This window comes from Chenopodium quinoa, unplaced genomic scaffold (genome assembly GCF_001683475.1).
Source record: "Chenopodium quinoa cultivar QQ74 unplaced genomic scaffold, ASM168347v1, whole genome shotgun sequence".
NCBI lineage: Eukaryota > Viridiplantae > Streptophyta > Magnoliopsida > Caryophyllales > Amaranthaceae > Chenopodium > Chenopodium quinoa.
Window position 1 is genome coordinate 929676 of NW_018745190.1, and position 19653 is coordinate 949328.

A 19653-nucleotide genomic window follows, 5' to 3' on the forward strand; every position below is an offset into this window, starting at 1 on the left:
GTCGTCACTCGTACCCAGCCACCCTAGTACATTCAAAAACTAACAGAAAGACTTGCGTGAACCTGGTTCACAGTACTGTGAACCCGAAATTTATACACACAACTAACATTATATTGAACATATAGCGACCCTTATTTTTAACATAGTAAACTTTATTAAAACTTGTACAATGGTTAATATTATTGTAAACATGAATACGACGTTATGACTAATTTTAACATAGTGACCTTTATTATTCCTATTGACCAGTATATGAAGTATTTCATTGAAAAAGTTAACCTCTTATAGCCTATATATTACCAAAATGACTTTTATTTCAACATAGTGACCTTATTTTTATTATAATAACTTTTTTTTAATTAATAAAACAACCATAGTTTCTCTAATATTAGTGGTTCACAATAAATTAGTGTGAACCAAGTTCATTTAAGAATTTGTGTCATTCTAATTAGCGAGTCCATGGAAAGGTCACTTAAGTACACAAAGGTACTATTAAGACAGCAAAGGTGCGTATTTGTCAAAAATTCGGCAACTCCCCAATTTTTTTTTAAAAAGGAATGATTTTCTTATTGTAATGATTTCATTTATTAGAAGAAAAAAGAAAAAAAAATAAAGAGAGATTTTCTTCCTGTTGTAAAAATTTCAATAATTGGTGTAAAAAAAAAAAAAGAGGGGGGAGATTTTGATAATTTATTCAAATAAATTGTCTGAATATATTCTCTGAACTAGGGCATGTTCCCACAGGGCCACAGATATAATAGAGGTTATAAATAGGTCAGTCACTTTCGCCATTTTGCGCATCATGGTGATTTCTTCTTTTTTTTTTTTTTTTTTTTTTTTTTTTTTTTTTTTTTTTGACACAATGGTGATTTCAATATATAGGGTTTAATTTCAGACAATAGTTTGGACCATTTGACTAGGATATGCTAAAATATTGGCAAAAGAGCCAAAAAATAGATAGGGATTGTTGGACATGCCGACCTGAAGTACAGCCTTAAAGGTGTCTTTAAAGACAATTTTGAAAGAAACTTCCTGTCACTAGTACTTAATCTTCCACAGAAAGGATGAATGAGAATCATCAACAGCATACTTCAGTCCTGATGATATCCGAACATTTGAAATTGCCGCCAACTTGGCTCTTAAGAGGCGTAGCAAAAATATATGCCGTGATTTTTTCTTGCTCAGCACCCGAATATAAGCTGTCAATCCAAGCCATATAACTTCTTGTTTTGCTACTTTAAGTACTTGATTGCAGTCAGGCTCGTAATTAACTTTATACATCCTTCGCTTCATTAGTCTGTACATATATCTGACAATCAAAAGGTTCAACAAAATAGTTCATACCTTGTATCTCATCAATCAATATATCAGAGCCTTAATCCCATAAGTGGAGTCGGCTATATGATTAAATAAAAATTCAGATTTATTCCGTACATGGAGTTAAAGCAGGGTTATTATCCATATTCCGCAGTTGAATTTAGACCAATGCGAAAAGAAATTGAAAAGAGATGACTTTACAGCAACAGAAAGCACTTTTGAGCACTGCCTTTATTTTCTGTATGGCATGACAATGGATTTTCAATAGGAACTCTTTCAAAAAGGAAAGTGAAATATAGGAAGATAAAGTTTAATTTTTTAGGCGTACCTAATTGACCCTTCTATACTAGAGAGGCAGGAACCTGGCTGAAGCTTGCACCAGAATGACAATTCACGGACGTAACAATGGAACTTCATCGCGCACACCACAAAAGCTTGGTACACATTTAGCCTGATGGTAGCTGGTGAGTTTATACTTGTATCATAGAATATAGGATGACATTTAGGCCGCATATAAGCACGCAACTTGGCCTTTAATTGACGTCCTGGTCTATGCTGCCAGCTCACAGTCAGCGTCGAACTCATATGATCATTTAGGTACCTGCTCCAAGATAAGATTTAACAACATTTCACGTCACTATTGAGGAATTCACTGCATGGCAGATTACAACAAGTTCAATGATAGTACGTTCAAAATGATTTCACATTAGCAATGATGACCTCAGAGCAAACCGCAACAAATTAAAAGGGTATTTTTTAACCATTTACTAAATCAAATTATTAGACCAGGTTGCAAAAAAACCAATTAAGCTTGAGTACATAACATCAAAGTTCAGGGCTGTCTACAACATAGGTTTCATTCTTTTCACCTAAAAACACTACTTGGAACTTATTTTTAGTTGTTTATTGAACATTGTAGCTTTTGAACTAATTGGCACCGAAACTTATTTTCATAAAGATGAAAAGTTAAAGAACATAATTAGTTAATAGCTTAATAACACATCGGAGAAAGCATCCGTTTTTCTGCTCACAGAAAATTGAGAATTTTAGGGGGAAAAGGATAAATATTAAAAAGTATTTCCTTCCTAGCTACTGCCATTACTTGCGGTACACGAAACATTATTACAACCAATATAAAATCACGGGAAAAGGGGAATTATGAACATTTGATTGTATAATTATCAATTTGGTACATACTATATAGTCTGTTTCTCTTCAGAGTTAGGGAAGCATTTGTATAATGTGAACAAAGGTTTCACATGATGGCTCTAGCCTGTCCTTATACTTGTCACTTTCATATACCATGAAATGACTAGACTTATATTTGATAGTCTTATGTTAAAGCAAAGATTCATTGATGTAATAGTTACTCCTAATTCCTAACATTGATTAACAAGTGTCTTTACAGATTAGGCACACATATGGACTATCTAGTTATTGCATTGGAAACTTCTGACTAATATTACTGTCTATATTTGAAACTGAAAATGTTGCATTTAAATTCCTTAATGTGAAAAAAAAAAAAAAAAAAAAAAAAAAGAAAAGAACAAAAGTTTATCAAGTGGGATAGATATATGGAATAGAAAAAGTACATAAAGCACATGTCTCAAGCAAACTGATACAAGTAAATCTAATGTACCTTCTAGTATTACTAACAATTTAGCAACGTTTATATAATTAACTTGCTAGCTGCTCCTTAATGGAATAGTACCCAATACCAGTTCACACATTCTGACCTCCCAGAAATGTGGTAAGCACACTTGTAATTCCAGTCATTGTCGTTCATAAATGGAGACATCCCGAGATTCATGACTCAAAATAGTTCACAAGAAAATTATTTAGGCCCTAATTCTCTTCACCTTAAAAAAATAATATTTAGTAAAAATAATTTCAGTTTAGTAAAAATAAGTTCAATTCAGTAAAATTAAGTTCAGTTCAGTAAAAATAATTTCAGTTCAGTAAAAATAAGTTCAATTTAGTAAAATTCAGTTTTCTTAAAGAAGAACTATAATTGAAAATCAGTAAAATAATTTCAGTTCAGTAAAATAAATTTCAGTTCAGTAAAAATAATTTAAGTTCAGCAAATATAATTTTGTTTCGGTAAAAATAATTTCAGTTCAGCAAAAATAAGGTGAAGAGTACGAGGCCTTATAGTCAAGTAGACAACACAATCCCCGAAAATCGGTATCATTTTCTAGCTACATGATCTTTAGTTGTATGAAAAACAAAAACACATACTCCCTCCGTTTCATAATATTAGTCCCATATACTATTTTGGGCATTTCAAAAAGATCTACCCATATTGAATATAATTCATTTATAACTTGATTGTTTTTGGAATTAATTGATTGTGGATTGATGACATGACTCTAAGTAAGGAAAATTTTACCTTAAATTATACAATTATGACTTGTGCTTTCCTAATAAAAAAAATCAAAAAAGTTAAATAAAGTAAACTAATTATTAATTATGTTGTACTTTAATGTTAGATTCCAAATATATTTGTTTTCTTATTTTATGTGATTGATTCCATATGGGACTAACATTATTAAACGGAGGGAGTACAAAATAGAATGACTTGAAACAACAAAAAAGGCCAGTCTAGGAATTACCTACTGTAGTCTGCCTGAACCTCTAAAGTGCAGCTATTGATAAGCAAGCCACTCCATTGCATAAATGAGACACCATCACTGCCTACTAAAAGCCTCTTTGAATCAACTTTATGTGTACCGCCATAATCAAAATTCATGCAGAATTTCTCCTGATTCATGTAACAGTTATAGGCATGAAATCCTCTTCGCAACCTGGAGAAGAAGCTACTAGCCTGTTTTTTGGATGTTGATACCAACAAAAAGTCATCAACAAACCTGAGTAAGAGATACTTGGGAGAGGAAAAAGATACAGCTGAAGTAGCTACAAGAGCAGCTGAACCATTGTCAACATGAATTGGCATGTCTTGACCAGATAGGGAAAGATAGGGAAAGATAACATTCCTCTCCATATGTCCATAGTACAGTGTACAAAGCAGACTTGATAAAACACTCCCCTGAGGGATGCCAACAGTTTGCAAAAAATAATATTGACCTAATTTGAGCACATTATTCTTCAGATGCTCCTTCAAATTATACATAAGTTCTTCCCTTCTTACAGTCATGCCTTGCTCCTGCAGTCAATAACATGTTACACATTAATCAGTTTCACCGTGTCTTGTAAAGTTGCACAAAACAAAACTGCTCTCCTGACGGAAGCATCTTCAATTGAAGGTTCCGTTTAAAGCAGAATGGTCAAGCAGAAATTAGACTATAAATGACACACAAAACCCTGGTTTCAAGGACATGTTCATAGAAACTAATTCAAAAACACCTTTTTTTATTCTGTACACAAATACAAATTTTGGGAAATGCACATTCGACACATCTACCATAATCAGTTCACTTTCAGTTAACGACACATCATATGTGGCTTAACTGATCATTCTTAACAAGCGTTCTTCAAAAACCCTCTCCTTCACTAATGTTTATCTAGGTGTTGAATTTTATGATGTGCTTAGGTTTAAAGTCAGAAATACCAGTCACCTGTGCATCTGAGATCAATTCAAATACGAACACCATTTTAATGGCTACTTTACAAACTTATTTACCTGATTCACAACAACAGTCTGGCAAGTCCTTTGATGGACAGGAGGAATGTCTTCTGTCAATCCACTATTGTTACCTTCAATCATCAACTTTCGATTTTCAGAAATCCACAGGCACTTTTTCCTGCAGAAGATCTCACAGGACTTCTGCAGGGAATATTTGTCCGCCATTTGTATTTCATCAATTACCGAAAGAAGCTTATCCTGCTTGACAGTATCAAATGCCTTTTGTACATCTGAAACTACAATGTATACCATAGGCATAGTTGGCTGTCCTTCCTTCAAATGCCTCAGAAATGAACATAATTTCCTATGGATGTCATTATAAGAAAAAACAGTGGAGCCCCACCTTTCCGGTTCGTTCACCTTCAGATCCTTGAATATGACTTGCAAATTGCGCAGAACAGTATTTACAGACTTCAAAAAGGGGGCATTTCTGTTATGAGTTCTTTTTATTCTCTTCTTTTTGCGCAATTGAGCATGTGAAAGAGATCTTTTAATGCAAAATCTGGATGCTGCTTTCAGATTCGCTATTGGTCTTGCTCCATTTTCTTTTGGGCAAAGCCTAACCTTTGAGAAACCAAATGACCTCTTGCTTAATATTTCTGCTACAGATGCATTATTCAAGGAACGGTAAGTCTGATCCTTCAGCGATGTGATAACTCTGTTACTCAACTTCTGCCAAATTGATTTCCTATAATAATACAAGTTCTGTTTACCCTGCTCACTTTCCGTGACGTAAAAATTGTCCTGTACAAGGGGTACCACAATATGAGAAAAGAACCAAAAGATCCATCGTTCCAGAACCATCTGTTTTAAAGGACAATGGCCAATGTTTTGTGAATTTGACGATACCACAGAAATTTGATCGCTTGTAGGCTTAAAGACAAAGGCATTAGAGCACTTGGAAGCCTCAATATTTGATAGGAATGGAAATTTTGACACTTCTAGCTTATGCAAACATTGCTTTAATGAAAATTTCTCAAACCTCCGCAGCTTAATAAATTTAGAGATGTTTCTTCGCAAGATTCTGCGGCTTAATGGTAATCCTAAAAGATCAGGTGGGACTATATTCCGACAAACAGCCCAAATATATGATACGACTTCATCCTTTAAGCAATATGGCCGGCTGAGACCGAATTGACGCTGAATGACTTCAGTTGTTCTCCTGTGACCCCTTGTTTCGGTACAAGTAAGCCTCTTGGGCAACTGGTCAGTTCCTTGAAACACGTCTTGTTTAGAATTTGATTTCTCTGATTCCATTTTTCTAGGCTGAAAAAAGATCAATTGTTAGACTAACAATCTACACACCAAATTTACAATATTTACAAAAACAATCCAAATCTCTTGCTAGCATCCATTACAGAATTGAAGTAGAAAAGTATTCAGTATAGACATTCCTGTATAGGATCAGAATCTAAGAACATTCCTGTCCTGGCCAACCCTTATTTTTTAAAAGGTGCAGATTTTCAAAAGACTTGGCAACACAGTACCTGTTTTGACATTTTCCACATCATTGTACTTGATAAAAAAAAAAAAAAAAAAAAAAAAAAAAAAAAAAAGAAGCTAAGCTAAGATGCAAGTATGAGGATTCGAACTCATGACCTCTATAATCTCAAATACATGACCCCACTGATTAGGAAAAACATAAAATTCTCAAATTAAATATATATATATATATATATATATATATATATATATATATATATATATATATATATATATATATTTATATATAAAGCTAGGTATAAGCATTAGATATATTTCCTAAAATGGTACTCTGTATTTATTTTTATTTTTTTGAACCACTCACTTTGCTTCATTCTATTTTTGGCTTGTCCCTTTTACCATCTTACCCCTTCAACCACACAATAATTATACCTTTCCACACACTCGTACTTTATTCATCATTTTCTTATACAAATCCACCTTTTTACATTTCACTCTCTTACTTTATCCTACTTAATCTTACACCCACTCACATTCTTCAATAATTTCATAAATTGCATATCTATAGTAACTGAATAGAACATAATATAATGGAGGGAGGATTATTCATGATGATATTAAGCAAATCAATGTTATACATGTTCAATTAATACTTAATGTTTCAATCAGACTCTTGTTAGAGCCCTTACGGCTGCGTTTATCAATTTGATATGAATAAATATTTACATGTAATGTTTAAAGTATATAGACATGTATGCAAAAGTGATAGAAAGGTACATTATTAATGTTTGGAAACATGCTTTGGTATAACTCTCAAAAGAGAAAGTAGGTACATTTATATGAGATGAAAGATAATTCACCTCAAGACTGGAACCAACATCTCCATCTCTATCAAGCTGAAAAAGAGGTTGAGAAGGACAGTGCTTCTCCAATAACCTTATATGGTGGCATTTCTTCGCTCTGCGAAGAAAGACCTTAAGCAACTTCACGAGAGAATGGTATCTGGAAAATTCATTATAAATAGCCATGTGTTAAAATCATTATTAAATTTTAATATATCTGAGCAGTGGCTCTTAACCAAATAAAATAATAATTCATGCTAAAGAACTTGCACAGCGACAGAATATTTTGCATGCTTCTGATGTAAAGCTAGTCATCTTCCTTCATAAACAACCTTCAGATTACTGAGCCAACAGAGATTTGCACTTAATCTAACATCACACATTGAAAGGTTTCCACGAAGGGATAAAGAGCTAGGAACAGAGTAGAGTTGCTGCAAGTAAATTTAGAAGGGTCAAACAGTCCTCTTCATTAGCATTAAAGAAGAAATTCAAGAAACTGGTTTAAGCTAACATCTTTTCCAGTCAATTGAATGATGAATAATTTCTCCAGGTACCAAGAGCTTAATCAATTTTTAACCTCGTCATTGAGCTATATTCAATATCTCCATCAAAACGTCTTCCCAGTTAAAAAGGAGATGGTCACAGAAATTATCAGATGACACATCGATTTTACCGGTACACAGTCATGGTAGAAGACTAAAATTTTCAGCCAAATGGAAATTCTTCTAGTCAGGTAATTCCACAGAAATCTGCTACATGCCGCTTCCACGCCTTTTGAAGTTATGAAATGTCAAACTGAACGTCCTTTGCCTCTTGCAACAGAAACCGTTAAAGAGGATAATTTTGAAACAAGACTGATGTATTAAAAAAATAATAATAATAAAAAATAATCTGATGTATCACACCACTTACACCATATAGTCAAAAGAGGCAACACTGCAAGAGGTGGAGAATGTTGGAACAAGACTATCTTAAGGAGTTTGACATCTGAAATGAAATGAATTTTTAGCAATAATAGGAAAACAAAATTTCTTTTGGAAAGACCAAAAAAAGAGGACAAGCTATCACTCATATAATTTCAAAATACTACTTCCATTTCTTATTATTTGTAACTTTGGAGCCTTGGAGGGTTGTACGGACTCCTAGGAAAAATTTGTTTGTGAGAGTTAAATGGAGAGAGGAATAACGAGATGCATGTGATGCGGAGAGATATAGAGAGAATAGACAAATTAAAAAGGAGAGAAAACATTTGCTGCAAATAATATGAAACATCTATATTTAGCAAATGTTGCTAATAATGTGAAACGGAGTTAGCATAAAAAATGAAACTAAGAAAAGTATATCCCATCTTAGAATACGAACACCAGAAAAACAATATGAGCAAACATCCATAGGAAAGCCAAATAGGTCATTACAGTACACAGAAAGCTAAATGGAAGCTATGGCCACTATAGGGAAACAAAAAGCCACATTAAAAATTAACTCCGCTTACAAAGATATGCCATCTTTGCTCACTTCCTATCCCTATGTAGTGGTTGGCCTCAGTCGTTTCTAAAGAACAGGAGAATACAAAACAATAACAAGAGAAGCACACAGATCAATTACTCGCATTGAAAGATATAAGCTGAAAAGCTCCTCCCAGTTTGAACGAACTAATAAAAACTGCTTTAAACCCAAGTTTTTCTATGCTCAGTCTAAGAAATTTGTTCAATATGGTCTGGATTTTTAGCTCCCGTCCATCAAGAGCTTTGACCACGGAAACTAGAGAAATTTGTGATGTTAGGAAAGTTTTGTAAAATTATGATATTTTGGCAATTATAGTGTGATTCCGGTAGCAACATACAGATTAGCATATTATCTAAAAGAACATAATAATAATATTCAGGAATATACAGTATACACTTAAATATAAAGAATAGTCAGTAGTGTCTCATGAGTTATAGAAAAAGGATTGCTTGGTAAAGGTTTTTTAAGCCATTATTTGGCAGGAGAAAAAAAAGACCTTGACTAGTATTTATTTAAATTACTGATGGGTTTTTGGTTTTTAATTCCACCACCAACCCTTCCTCCCCAATCTTCTTCCTGTAGTAGTCAAAAAAATCAGGGTAACTACTAACTACATTTGTTGGCAGCCTAAAGTAGTTGTCCACTAATCCTAGCTTTAGAGCAAAATATTCAATCTGATAAAGGTGGCATATGACTAATAAACTCATTAATCTTTCATTAATCCACACAGCACAAATTAAGAGAATGCCATCATGTTCCATTTATAAGCTGAAGTGTCAACAAATATTACTTCCTAGAATATAATAAGCAATATCTGGGAAAGGGGAAAAAAAAATTTGAAATTGAAATATTATTAGTTACTTTTGCCATGCCTCTTCTTATTATAAGTAGAATAAGAAATAGGAACATCCCTTTTCTTTATTTAATATTTAAAAATTTTGTTAGGGCTACCACACAGCCAACATAAGCAGAAAAGAGCTCTATAACTATCCCCACATCGATCCTCACACTCTAAGGGGGACTGGAAAAGAATAGATAGCCATGGGAAGTAGCCAAACCAACTTTATTTTCTCCATTTTCATGAAATTCCATTCCAAAATTTCTTCATTAAAATAACAATGAACGTGTTACATGAGGTTATCAATAATCATCTCAAATTTTTACCATGTTAATATTATTGAGACATCAACAATGCAATTTAAAGAATTAAGCACGGGTCATTAAGTTTCTCAATACTGAAACCTTGGTTGCTTTTACAAATTCCAAATGCAAGTGTCATGTGATTAAAACAACAGATAGGTATAACAACAGAATGATACTCTTACAAGCAAATAGACCCTTGTGAACAAAGCCCACGTTTATGGAAGCATGATGCTGGTAAATTTCTTGAGCTTGTATTTGGCAAACCAAATATATGTAGTAGAAGATCACTTACACCTGCAAAACCAGGTTTCAAGGAGTATAGGATATCTAAGAGATTAAGAAATAACTATAGAACAGAGGAAAAAACAGGCACACAAAGACAACAGAAAAAGTTGCAGCCTACAAATTTTAATAAAGGATACGCTTTTTTAGGAAAAGAGATGATGAATACTTCACATTGTAGAACATAAACTTCCTAGTAATTTCAGCATCTTTAGGGACTCTTGACAGTGATTGAAACACCGAGCAACAGGGGCACAGCTGCATCTCAAATACAAAGTAAACAGTAAAGTGATTAAGTTGTACAAATTTTTGCAAAGTTGGACAAAGTATGACAAAGTTTTACAGGACAGAGCATGTGTCTGGCCAAAATGAGCAACAAAAGAATTTATATACCAACTTTCAAGCATAAAAAAATATTCATATGCTTACGCAAGAAATAAGATAAAATGAAACCAAAGAAGTTTCACTTACGATTGTTCCTATGCTTACCGATTGTTCCATATAGAGATCAGCACCATTTTGATTATCTTTATTTTCAACTGAAGTAGGCACCACCAGACTCTGGCCTTTATTGTTGACCCAACCATGCTGGCAATTCTTGTGAAAATCACCCACGTCGTTCAAATTTTTCCTGGAAGGATCCTGAGTACAGCAGTCTTGTAATGCCAATTTCTTGCGTCTCTTTCGGCGTTGCCAACTTGGCAATCTCAAACGCTTCCTTGGCTCCACTTTGAGCCTCTCAATGGGTTGCTCTTCAGTAGCATGTTGTCCAAGTAAACATTTCTCAGAGATCATAGGGCTCACTTTGGGAGAATTTTTGCCTTGACAGACAACTATTTCAGAGTCAACTGAGCCAAATGAATTCTCCTGACCAGCTCTACAAGGCACCTTGCTGGCAGGCTCTTCAGACTTCGAAATCTTTCCATTGCCTCTTCCTCGCTTTCGCTTGTATCCTAAATGTAGCCATCAAAAGCACATGTCTATAAATACTAGCTCAAAATAGATATTCAGTTTGAATTGAAAATGCAAATACTTTCATCCAACACTTAAGCATGTTTATGAGTGTATGAGTACATCATCTAGCAGGTTTGCCTGCATATTTAAAGTTCCCATTTAAAGAGCTATGTTACTTGGACCCGGGTACCCCATGTCCGACACGGATACGTGTCCAAGCGTCTGACTCGGCTATTTTTTGAAAAAATTCCATGATTTTGAACTAAGAGTGAAGTGTCCAAGTGTCATACCCATGTCCGAGTGTCGAGGGTCCGACACGGGTACGAAATGAAGAGTCCGAGTAACATAGCTAAAGAGAGGTTAGATTCAAGGTGGCAGGAGAATCACACTACAGCCTTTGAATCTTTGAATATGTGCTGAAGTCATATGTAGCTATCAGCATGCATATTGGCGGCAATCATGTAATGATTGTTATAAATGCAATATACTTACTCCTTTGCTCAATTTCTCGTTTCACTGTCACAGTCAAACTTTGTAACTTTGATCATACTTTTTGGCTAGTATATACGAAAAGAAATTATTATGTGGGATTTTGTTAGATTTGCCATGTTGAGTTTCGATATATTGGGTGTAACCCATATTTTTATAATATCAACATTTAACTTTTTCTAAAGTACAGAAGTAAACTTGTTACTCCATAATAGATTACGGGGAAAAAAAAAAAAAAAAAAACTTAAGAAAACAATTCAATAGAGTGACTATTAAAACGGCAATATATGAATAGCTTCAGCATTATTAGCAAATTTTCTTATTAAGCTGTTAAAAATATAGATAATAGTAATTACATAAAGGAAATGGTATAAAAAGTTGGACAAAAGGGATTGTTTGTTGTGGTAAATCAATCAAAGGAAAAGGCAACTGAAACTCTTAATTTCCCTAGAACATACTTCAGCTTGATAATTCTTGAAAAAAAAAAAAAGAAAAAAAACACACCTCTTTAATCAATTTGGAGCTCACCCATTTCCCCTCATCTTGATTCCCACCTACCATTTGGGACTTAAACTCCTCCACGCCATAACAATCGATTACCGAACCTTCTACTCTACTGCTAATCCATCAACAAATCTTCATCAGGTCATCTCTAGCCATTGGCAACCACCACTAGTGCAGACCTTATCATCCTCCATAAGTCTAGCATTAAACACTTCCCTTTATACCTCCGTTCGCTACCACCATGACCCCTACCCCTACCCCTACCTAAAAAACTTAGCCCACCAACCTGATCCACTTACTCAAAAACCAACAACCACTACAACATCTATTCAAAAAAAAAAAAAAAAAAAAAAAAAAACCAACCACTACAACATACCCCAAAGACCAAAAACCCCCAAGACTTTCAACCACCACAACAACCCTAACGTGGCTAACATCACCGACCACTCCCACCAAAAACCCCATTCAAGGTAGGAATCATCCCCATTCCACAACCACCACATCAAAAACCACCATAATAACACAAACTAAAGCGTGATAGAAAGAATAGAAGGTAGCAAAAAAAAAAAAAAATGCAAAATGACTGCAAATGGTTGAAATCCACCATTAAAGCTCTAGATGGCCACCAAAAGTAGATTTCTTGTGGGGGTGGAGCAATAGCGTTCCTTTAGTGATCGCGAGATGATAGGTGGTAGATGAATGGCTACTATGGTCACATGGTGTAAGAGGTAGTGGTGTTGACTAGGTTGGTTCAGGAAGAGGGCATTCATTCTTCTATCAATGGAAAAGGAGCTATATTACAAGACAGGAAAAAGAAGTGGAGGGTTTTGTTGTTCAATCTTCTACTAAACACAACCAAGAGGAATTTAGACCCATTTCTCTTGCCTAACCAAACAAGCTGGAATATATGGGTCTTCCTTATCTTTACTTTCCTGATTATTCCATTTTTTGTAGTGAACTAGATGCCCTCTAAATCTTTCTCACAAGTCACAATAAAGCCCCCTCCATCCAAAAACAAGTCACACACGTCTTTTCGGCTCATTTATTAATAGATAGATGTTGAATGTGAATCAAAAGTTTAAAAAAGTTAGAGGCTATAAACGAGAGAGAGAGAGAGAGAGAGAGAGAGAGAGAGAGAGAGAGAGAGAGAGAGAGAGAGAGAGAGAGAGAGAGTATGTTGGTTAAAGTGTAAGAAAGTGGATAGATTAAGAAAACATAAGCTGGAATGAATAGAAAGAAAACGTAAGTGAAAGGTAATGAGTGAAAACAACTAAAGGAAGTGGGCAAAGAATGCACAGGAAAGCCTTTCTCCTTTACTTGTACAATGCTTACAGTAGGTCAGTAGTAAAGTTACTATCTGGAGATATAACCTTCAACATTCCAAAAGTAAAGGCAGAGAAGAATTAAACAATGTAGAGCTTAACATCACAATGGTTTTACCTACTTGCATCAGTTTCATGCATGGAAGATCCAGAGTCATCTAGGGGTATGCGCATGGGAAGCCTTGCAACCAGCTGACTGACAAGAGGACCCGCTACTTGTTGGTGTGCATTGCACGTGATAGACATAAATATCAATGTGTGCATAAGTAGATGAATCATGATACTATCCCCAACCTGTGCAGAATATAAATTTGAAGTAAATGGAGGCAAATATTTAGCAGAAACTCATAATTATTTCATCAGTTGAATAGCCAAAAGTGTGAAAACATACCCTTTCTAAGGCTAGTTCCCATGTACAGCTAGTTAGAACCTTTACAATGGTGCTGTTCAGTTTAAACTGTGACAATGAGTTCAATACAGCATTAGAATTTGTCACTGCTAGGAGCCATCTAACTTTAAATGCTGAAATTATCTAATAAAGCAACTTCTTTTCTCCTACTCATGCAAATCAAAATAAGGCACTGTTCTCTTCATCTTATAATTGCAGAACCGAAATTATTTTTACTGATTAAAACTTATTTTTAATGATTCTCTATTATATTTGTTCATCAAAGTTACTAATTTTTACTGATTAATTGAACTTTTATTTACTTAATCAAAGGTCCAATATTATTTATACTGAATTTTATTTGAACAAGGTGAAGAGAACAGGGCCTACAACATAAAAGCAGGAACAACAATAGACCTAATAGCGAAATAAATATTTTGTAAATTGCTTTATATTAGGCGTGGCAACGATCGCATGAACCCTAGAAAAAAGTGTCCGTCACTATTTTAGAATTTAGACATCCTCATTACCCTGTTACCCAGACTCGTGAGTTTCTTATATCATCTGTTGACAATTACTTAAGAACCTAACACCCCTCCCCTTGTCACAAAGGCCAGTCACACATTCCATGCTTGTGTCTTGATTCTGTCTCCAACCCAACCAGATTCCATTATAATTGATGTGTACACAGCACAGGACTTACCTACTGTATAGAACAATGTTCGCCAATCCACAAAGTACTCTACCAACCCATGACACAACCACTATGTACCTTCCTTGCAACAAACTTGTAAGCCAAACCCCTCTACCTAACTTCATCCAATAGCCACACAACCACATAGTCTTGGCTTAATGACCAAAAAACCAAGACCTTAAAAGTTTAAATGAATTGGTTGGGTATGAATTGGTCAAAATACACCTAATCCCATGTAACTCTAATAATCAACATGAAATATTGAGTTGGTAGCCATGTAACTTTGTACGAGTACAATAATAATCCACTTAATTTTGCATTTGGAGACAAAGGCTTTTCTATGGTAAAGGCTAATAATTATTATATTTTGGTTGGATTCAATGGGTTCCATATACTCTCTTGGCCATCTAGAGGTGGGGTATACAAGGTTAGGGAGGTGGAAGATGAATGAATTGTGTCACGATACATTCATCATCAAGTGTCTTCTCCATCATTCTTAGTGCCTCTTTAAGCTTGCCGACATGGGGCAATGGTCTTTTCATGGCATGAACGTTACTAAAGTAATGCATGATAGAGATTTGTTTTCTTCTTTGTAATTTCGTTTAGTAGATAAGTGCCCCTCACTATAATATAATGGAATTTCATCTCTTAAATACAATAAACAATTGATAATTTCATGCTAGACCTTTCAAACATGCAGATGAGAAAGATAACATGATTATTTATCATAAAATTAAGGATACCTTCTGATAACCATGGCATAAGACATTAGATGGTGCAGTTGCCTTATTGAATAATGCTTGAATGGTCTTCTCAACAATCTAAAAGCACAAAATAGGTACAATTTTATCTAGCAAGAAAATAAAATTAGTTTGCACTAAAAACCAATACATGCGAATTCATACAATAATTTTTTATTCAAAGTTTCAAACATGGAAACAACCAGAAAAAAAAGGAAAAAAAAAACACACACACACACACAGCAAACAATAGCAGAAACTTAAACTATGAGAAACTAGTGTGGTGATGACGGGCAGCACAATTTTTTTTCTCAATTTGTCTAAGGTAATATATCCTCAGAATCACCTATACAAATTAAGTTCACTTAATCCCATGGCATATTTACACCCACATTGCTCAGTAGCAGAAAAAAGTATGAAAACAAATCAGCTAGCAGATACTACAATTTGTCTGCTTTCAATAAACAAAAAATACTACTACTTGTCTAGGCATAATTTTGCTGGTTTCTGCACCCAATTCAAAACCATTTTATACCACTACCACTAATCCACTCATATGCAATATTTTGTTAAAATTAAGCTAGAAGCTCAGAAAATTGACATCCAAACCTCAGTACAGCTCGAAAAACGGTAATTATTAATTAGTACTCTGTATGTGAAATGAAAGAACATCATGAAAAAGTTTCAGAGTTTTAAGTAACTAACATCTACTATTCTACTTATGACTAAGGAGCTGGAACTACCCTGAACCTGAAGTTTTTGAGAGAAACCCAAACCCGAACAACCCAAGTTCAACCCGATGTGACCCATGTATCATACATATATTATACAAATACCTAATGTTTTACATTATTTGTATACATTTTTTAGCACAACTCAAAATCAACCCAAAATCTAACCCGCCCAACCTATTGACCCGAAACCTTACTTTGCTTACATGATTTCTCCGTTAGAGTTCACTATATGATCATTTCAGATAATCCCACTTCACTTAACACACAATTCAACCAAATTAGTAATAAAAATATGCTAAAAATTCCACAAAACAAGCAAAACCCAGAAAAATTAACCAACAAAACAGAACTAAAAACAAAGAACCTGCAGCTGAGACCAATGTCGAGTGAAGCTAGAAAGAGGGGGAAAAGGCGGAGCATTATGAGGAACAACAACAAAGCAAGTAGTCATCAATCTACGATACTCAATTGGATCATCAGGTCTAATCAAATACGTCATTGCAGCATCATCATCACCATTGCCGAAAACACAACGAATGCATTTACCCTTTCCATTGCAATTGCAAAATTTGGGGATAATTGAGATAATTGTTTTGGAAAGTGAAGCTGCTTTATCTCTGAATTGTCTCCATAATACGTTTGGAACTCTTTCTTTCTTCTTCTTTCCCATTTTTTTGGTATGAATATGAGATGTTTTACATGATTTGAAGGGTTTTTGTTGGGTTGCAGAAATTGGTGAGCTGATTTTGGTGTTGGGAGTTGGAAGATGAATTGCCACTGACAATTCAAAACTCCATAGACTTAGAAAGTCGTACATTCATGTAATCTTGCACCATAAGCATCACATTTGCCTACGGACTTGCTAGGCTATGTCCTGTTTAACTTATTTTAACTTATTTAAGCGTGTAATAAGTTTATATAAGTTCAGTTCAAATTTAATAACTTTTTATAAGGGTTAACTAAATACAAATTACAACTAAAATAAGTTTTAATAAGATCTAATAAATTCAAATAGTTCAGGTAAGTTCAAATCAGTGAAAATCGGGTGAGTAGAACACACCCTTAGTAAATAAGCAAATAAACGATATACACTTGTCTCAATGTTGTGTAAATTGACAATTATCAACTTAAAAGATGATTTCGCGCTACCCTTGGTGAAAGAAAATATGTCCCAAAGTGTATGGAAATATATGGGTTTGCGAAAAATTGATAAAGTGACTTAGAAAGTCGTACATTCATGTAATCTTGCACCATAAGCATCACATTTGCCTACGGACTTGCTAGGCTATGTCCTGTTTAACTTATTTTAACTTATTTAAGCGTGTAATAAGTTTATATAAGTTCAGTTCAAATTTAATAACTTTTTATAAGGGTTAACTAAATACAAATTACAACTAAAATAAGTTTTAATAAGATCTAATAAATTCAAATAGTTCAGGTAAGTTCAAATCAGTGAAAATCGGGTGAGTAGAACACACCCTTAGTAAATAAGCAAATAAACGATATACACTTGTCTCAATGTTGTGTAAATTGACAATTATCAACTTAAAAGATGATTTCGCGCTACCCTTGGTGAAAGAAAATATGTCCCAAAGTGTATGGAAATATATGAGTTTGCGAAAAATTGATAAAGTGATGAATAAAGCATTATCATTAGACCTTAGTAAGGTATAAGACATTTTTCAGTAGTCATTTTGAACAATGACTAAAGGTATGAGTTGTAAAGGAAACTATTGAGCTTAACCAATCTTTTTTTTTTTTTGTTTTTTTTTTTAATAGGAGCTTAACCAATCTAATCATGAGAAAGCTTGACAAAATCATGGTTTTGAATAGCAAAGTGCATCATACCTTTACTAGAGGATTAGTAAAAAAAAATGGTATAGATGAAATTGATTATTTTTGGTATAATGAGTAAGGGATTGATAAGATTATTGGTACTCGCAACAAGGAATGATTATACAGAAATATTATGATTTTACCTTTAGGTATATGAGTAAGGCCCTGTTCTTTTGAGCTTCTGGGCAGAGCAGAGCAGATTTCAGGCGAGCAGAGCAGATTTCAGCAAAGCAGAGCAGAGCAGAGCAGAGCAGATTGAAGCAGAGCCGAGCAGAGCAGAGCAGATTTCGTTATTATTATTATTATTATTATTATTATTATTATTATTATTATCATTATTATTATTAATTATTATTATTATTATTATTATTAAAATTATTATTATTATTACTACTACTACTACTACTACTACTACTACTAATATTATAATAATAATAGTAATGATTTTTTATTGTTATTAAATATTAAATATTATTATTATTATTATTATTATTATTATTATTATTATTATTACTACTACTACTACTGTTTTGGGTGTTTTTGTCCCTCGGGAGAGTTACAACACGAAGACTGGTCCGGGGTGAGCTGTACCTGCAAAACAAACGGAGACACCAGTTGGGTGGTGCTCCGCCTCCGACGCACAAGTTAGTCACTTGAAGGGAGAAAAAGGTGCGGAAATTTAGGTAGGGATCTGCTCGGATTCCAAGCTCAGGATGTCTCTATCAAAGAGTAAATGTGTAATAAATGATCCAAAAACCTCTCCCCAAAAAGAGGGTCATCTCCCTATTTATAGGGTCTCTGGGATTTGTGCCCCTGATTAGGTCACTGTACCCTAATCAGTGGTGGGCTGCGCCGCTTCGCGGCTTTCTCGGGACTTGGGCCTGAAGGCCGCCCTTTTTCCCCTTATTTTCTGGAGCGACACGTGTCAAGCAGAGATTGGTCCACTTTGGGCCATCCTGAGGCTGACACGTGTCGTCCTCTGATTGGACCACGTGGCGGGGTAAAATTACCCTAAACATTTGCCCCTCACAGATGTGACGTGGCACGCCATGTGGCATCTGTGACATGTTTCACGCTTCGATTGGCGGTAATTTTACCATTAAAGAGTAACCGTTCACCTTCCGGGTAAATTACGGAAATGCCCCCGTTTTTACCCTCTATATATAGCCGTTTACCCTCATAATTTTGGTACTTTTACAAAAAATTTTCTAGAGAGAACTTTGAGAGAGCAGACGTCACCCGTTTGAGTCAGGCGCAAGCAAGAAAGCTCGTCTTCCAGAGACCCAGCCGGACCCGCCTAGTTTCAGATCTCTCTTCAAAAGGTACCGTCTCTGCCTCTTTCAGCTCTTTTTCTTTTTTCACCGCTTGTACATATTTCTTGCAATAAATGGATGCATCACCAACACACACGGCACAGCCTAGGTTAGAGTCCAGCCGGTCACCAGGGACGGCTGAGTCTAGGACTGGGAGTGCCGTCTCGGGGTGTTGGGACCACCCTTTGCCTCAGATTCCGACCAGTTACGTGTCTGTGCAGGACACAATGGCTCGGATAAAGCAAACGGCTACTGATCCAAATTACAAGAGCGAAGGCTCAGGCGGCCAAACGCCTGAGGGAGAAACGTCTGGTCAGGGAGGCCAGACGGCTCTGGAGAGATCCCTTCCGCGCGCCCCTTCAACTCCTGTTGATTCCTTCTTGGAGGAATGCGACCAAGGCGGGGACGAGGCCGCCTCTGCCCCCTTGAATCAAGGTGAGGAGGAGACGGAGAGCGACAGCTCCGCCTCTACCTCTGAGAGCAGTGACGACTTAACCCCGCTT

At 35.1% G+C, this 19653-nt stretch overlaps 1 protein-coding gene across 6 annotated transcripts; it reads right to left on the reverse strand.

Annotated features, from left to right (window-relative positions):
- Window positions 1-816: 816 nt before the first annotated feature.
- Window positions 817-16860, reverse strand: LOC110710969 (telomerase reverse transcriptase-like). Of its 6 annotated transcripts, none has more exons than XM_021889310.1 (13): window positions 16366-16860; window positions 15271-15348; window positions 13837-13902; window positions 13568-13739; window positions 10648-11129; window positions 10317-10434; window positions 10077-10221; window positions 7264-7405; window positions 5810-6226; window positions 4958-5704; window positions 3930-4480; window positions 1646-1918; window positions 817-1309 (listed from the first exon to the last, which is right to left on the reverse strand). In XM_021889310.1, the coding sequence occupies exons 1-13, from the start codon at window positions 16816-16818 to the stop codon at window positions 1039-1041; spliced, it is 3915 nt and encodes a 1304-aa protein (XP_021745002.1). In that variant the 5' UTR covers window positions 16819-16860; the 3' UTR covers window positions 817-1038. The 6 variants fall into 6 exon arrangements, 5 of the variants coding, with proteins under 5 accessions (XP_021745002.1, XP_021744999.1, XP_021745001.1 ...); XR_002509243.1 differs by adding an exon at window positions 1435-1555 and having other exon boundaries at window positions 1217-1309; window positions 4958-6226; XM_021889307.1 differs by having other exon boundaries at window positions 4958-6226; window positions 10666-11129.
- Window positions 16861-19653: the final 2793 nt, after the last annotated feature.

Bases quoted from the DNA above. Each gene is read 5' to 3' on its own strand.
- LOC110710969 (XM_021889306.1), bottom strand. From the start codon at position 16,818: ATGTACGACTTTCTAAGTCTATGGAGTTTTGAATTGTCAGTGGCAATT. The intron at 13,740-13,836 runs GTATGTTTTCAC...TATTCTGCACAG, and splicing joins GGGAACTAGCCTTAGAAAGG to GTTGGGGATAGTATCATGAT. The intron at 10,435-10,647 runs GTAAGTGAAACT...TTTGAGATGCAG, and splicing joins CGGTAAGCATAGGAACAATC to CTGTGCCCCTGTTGCTCGGT.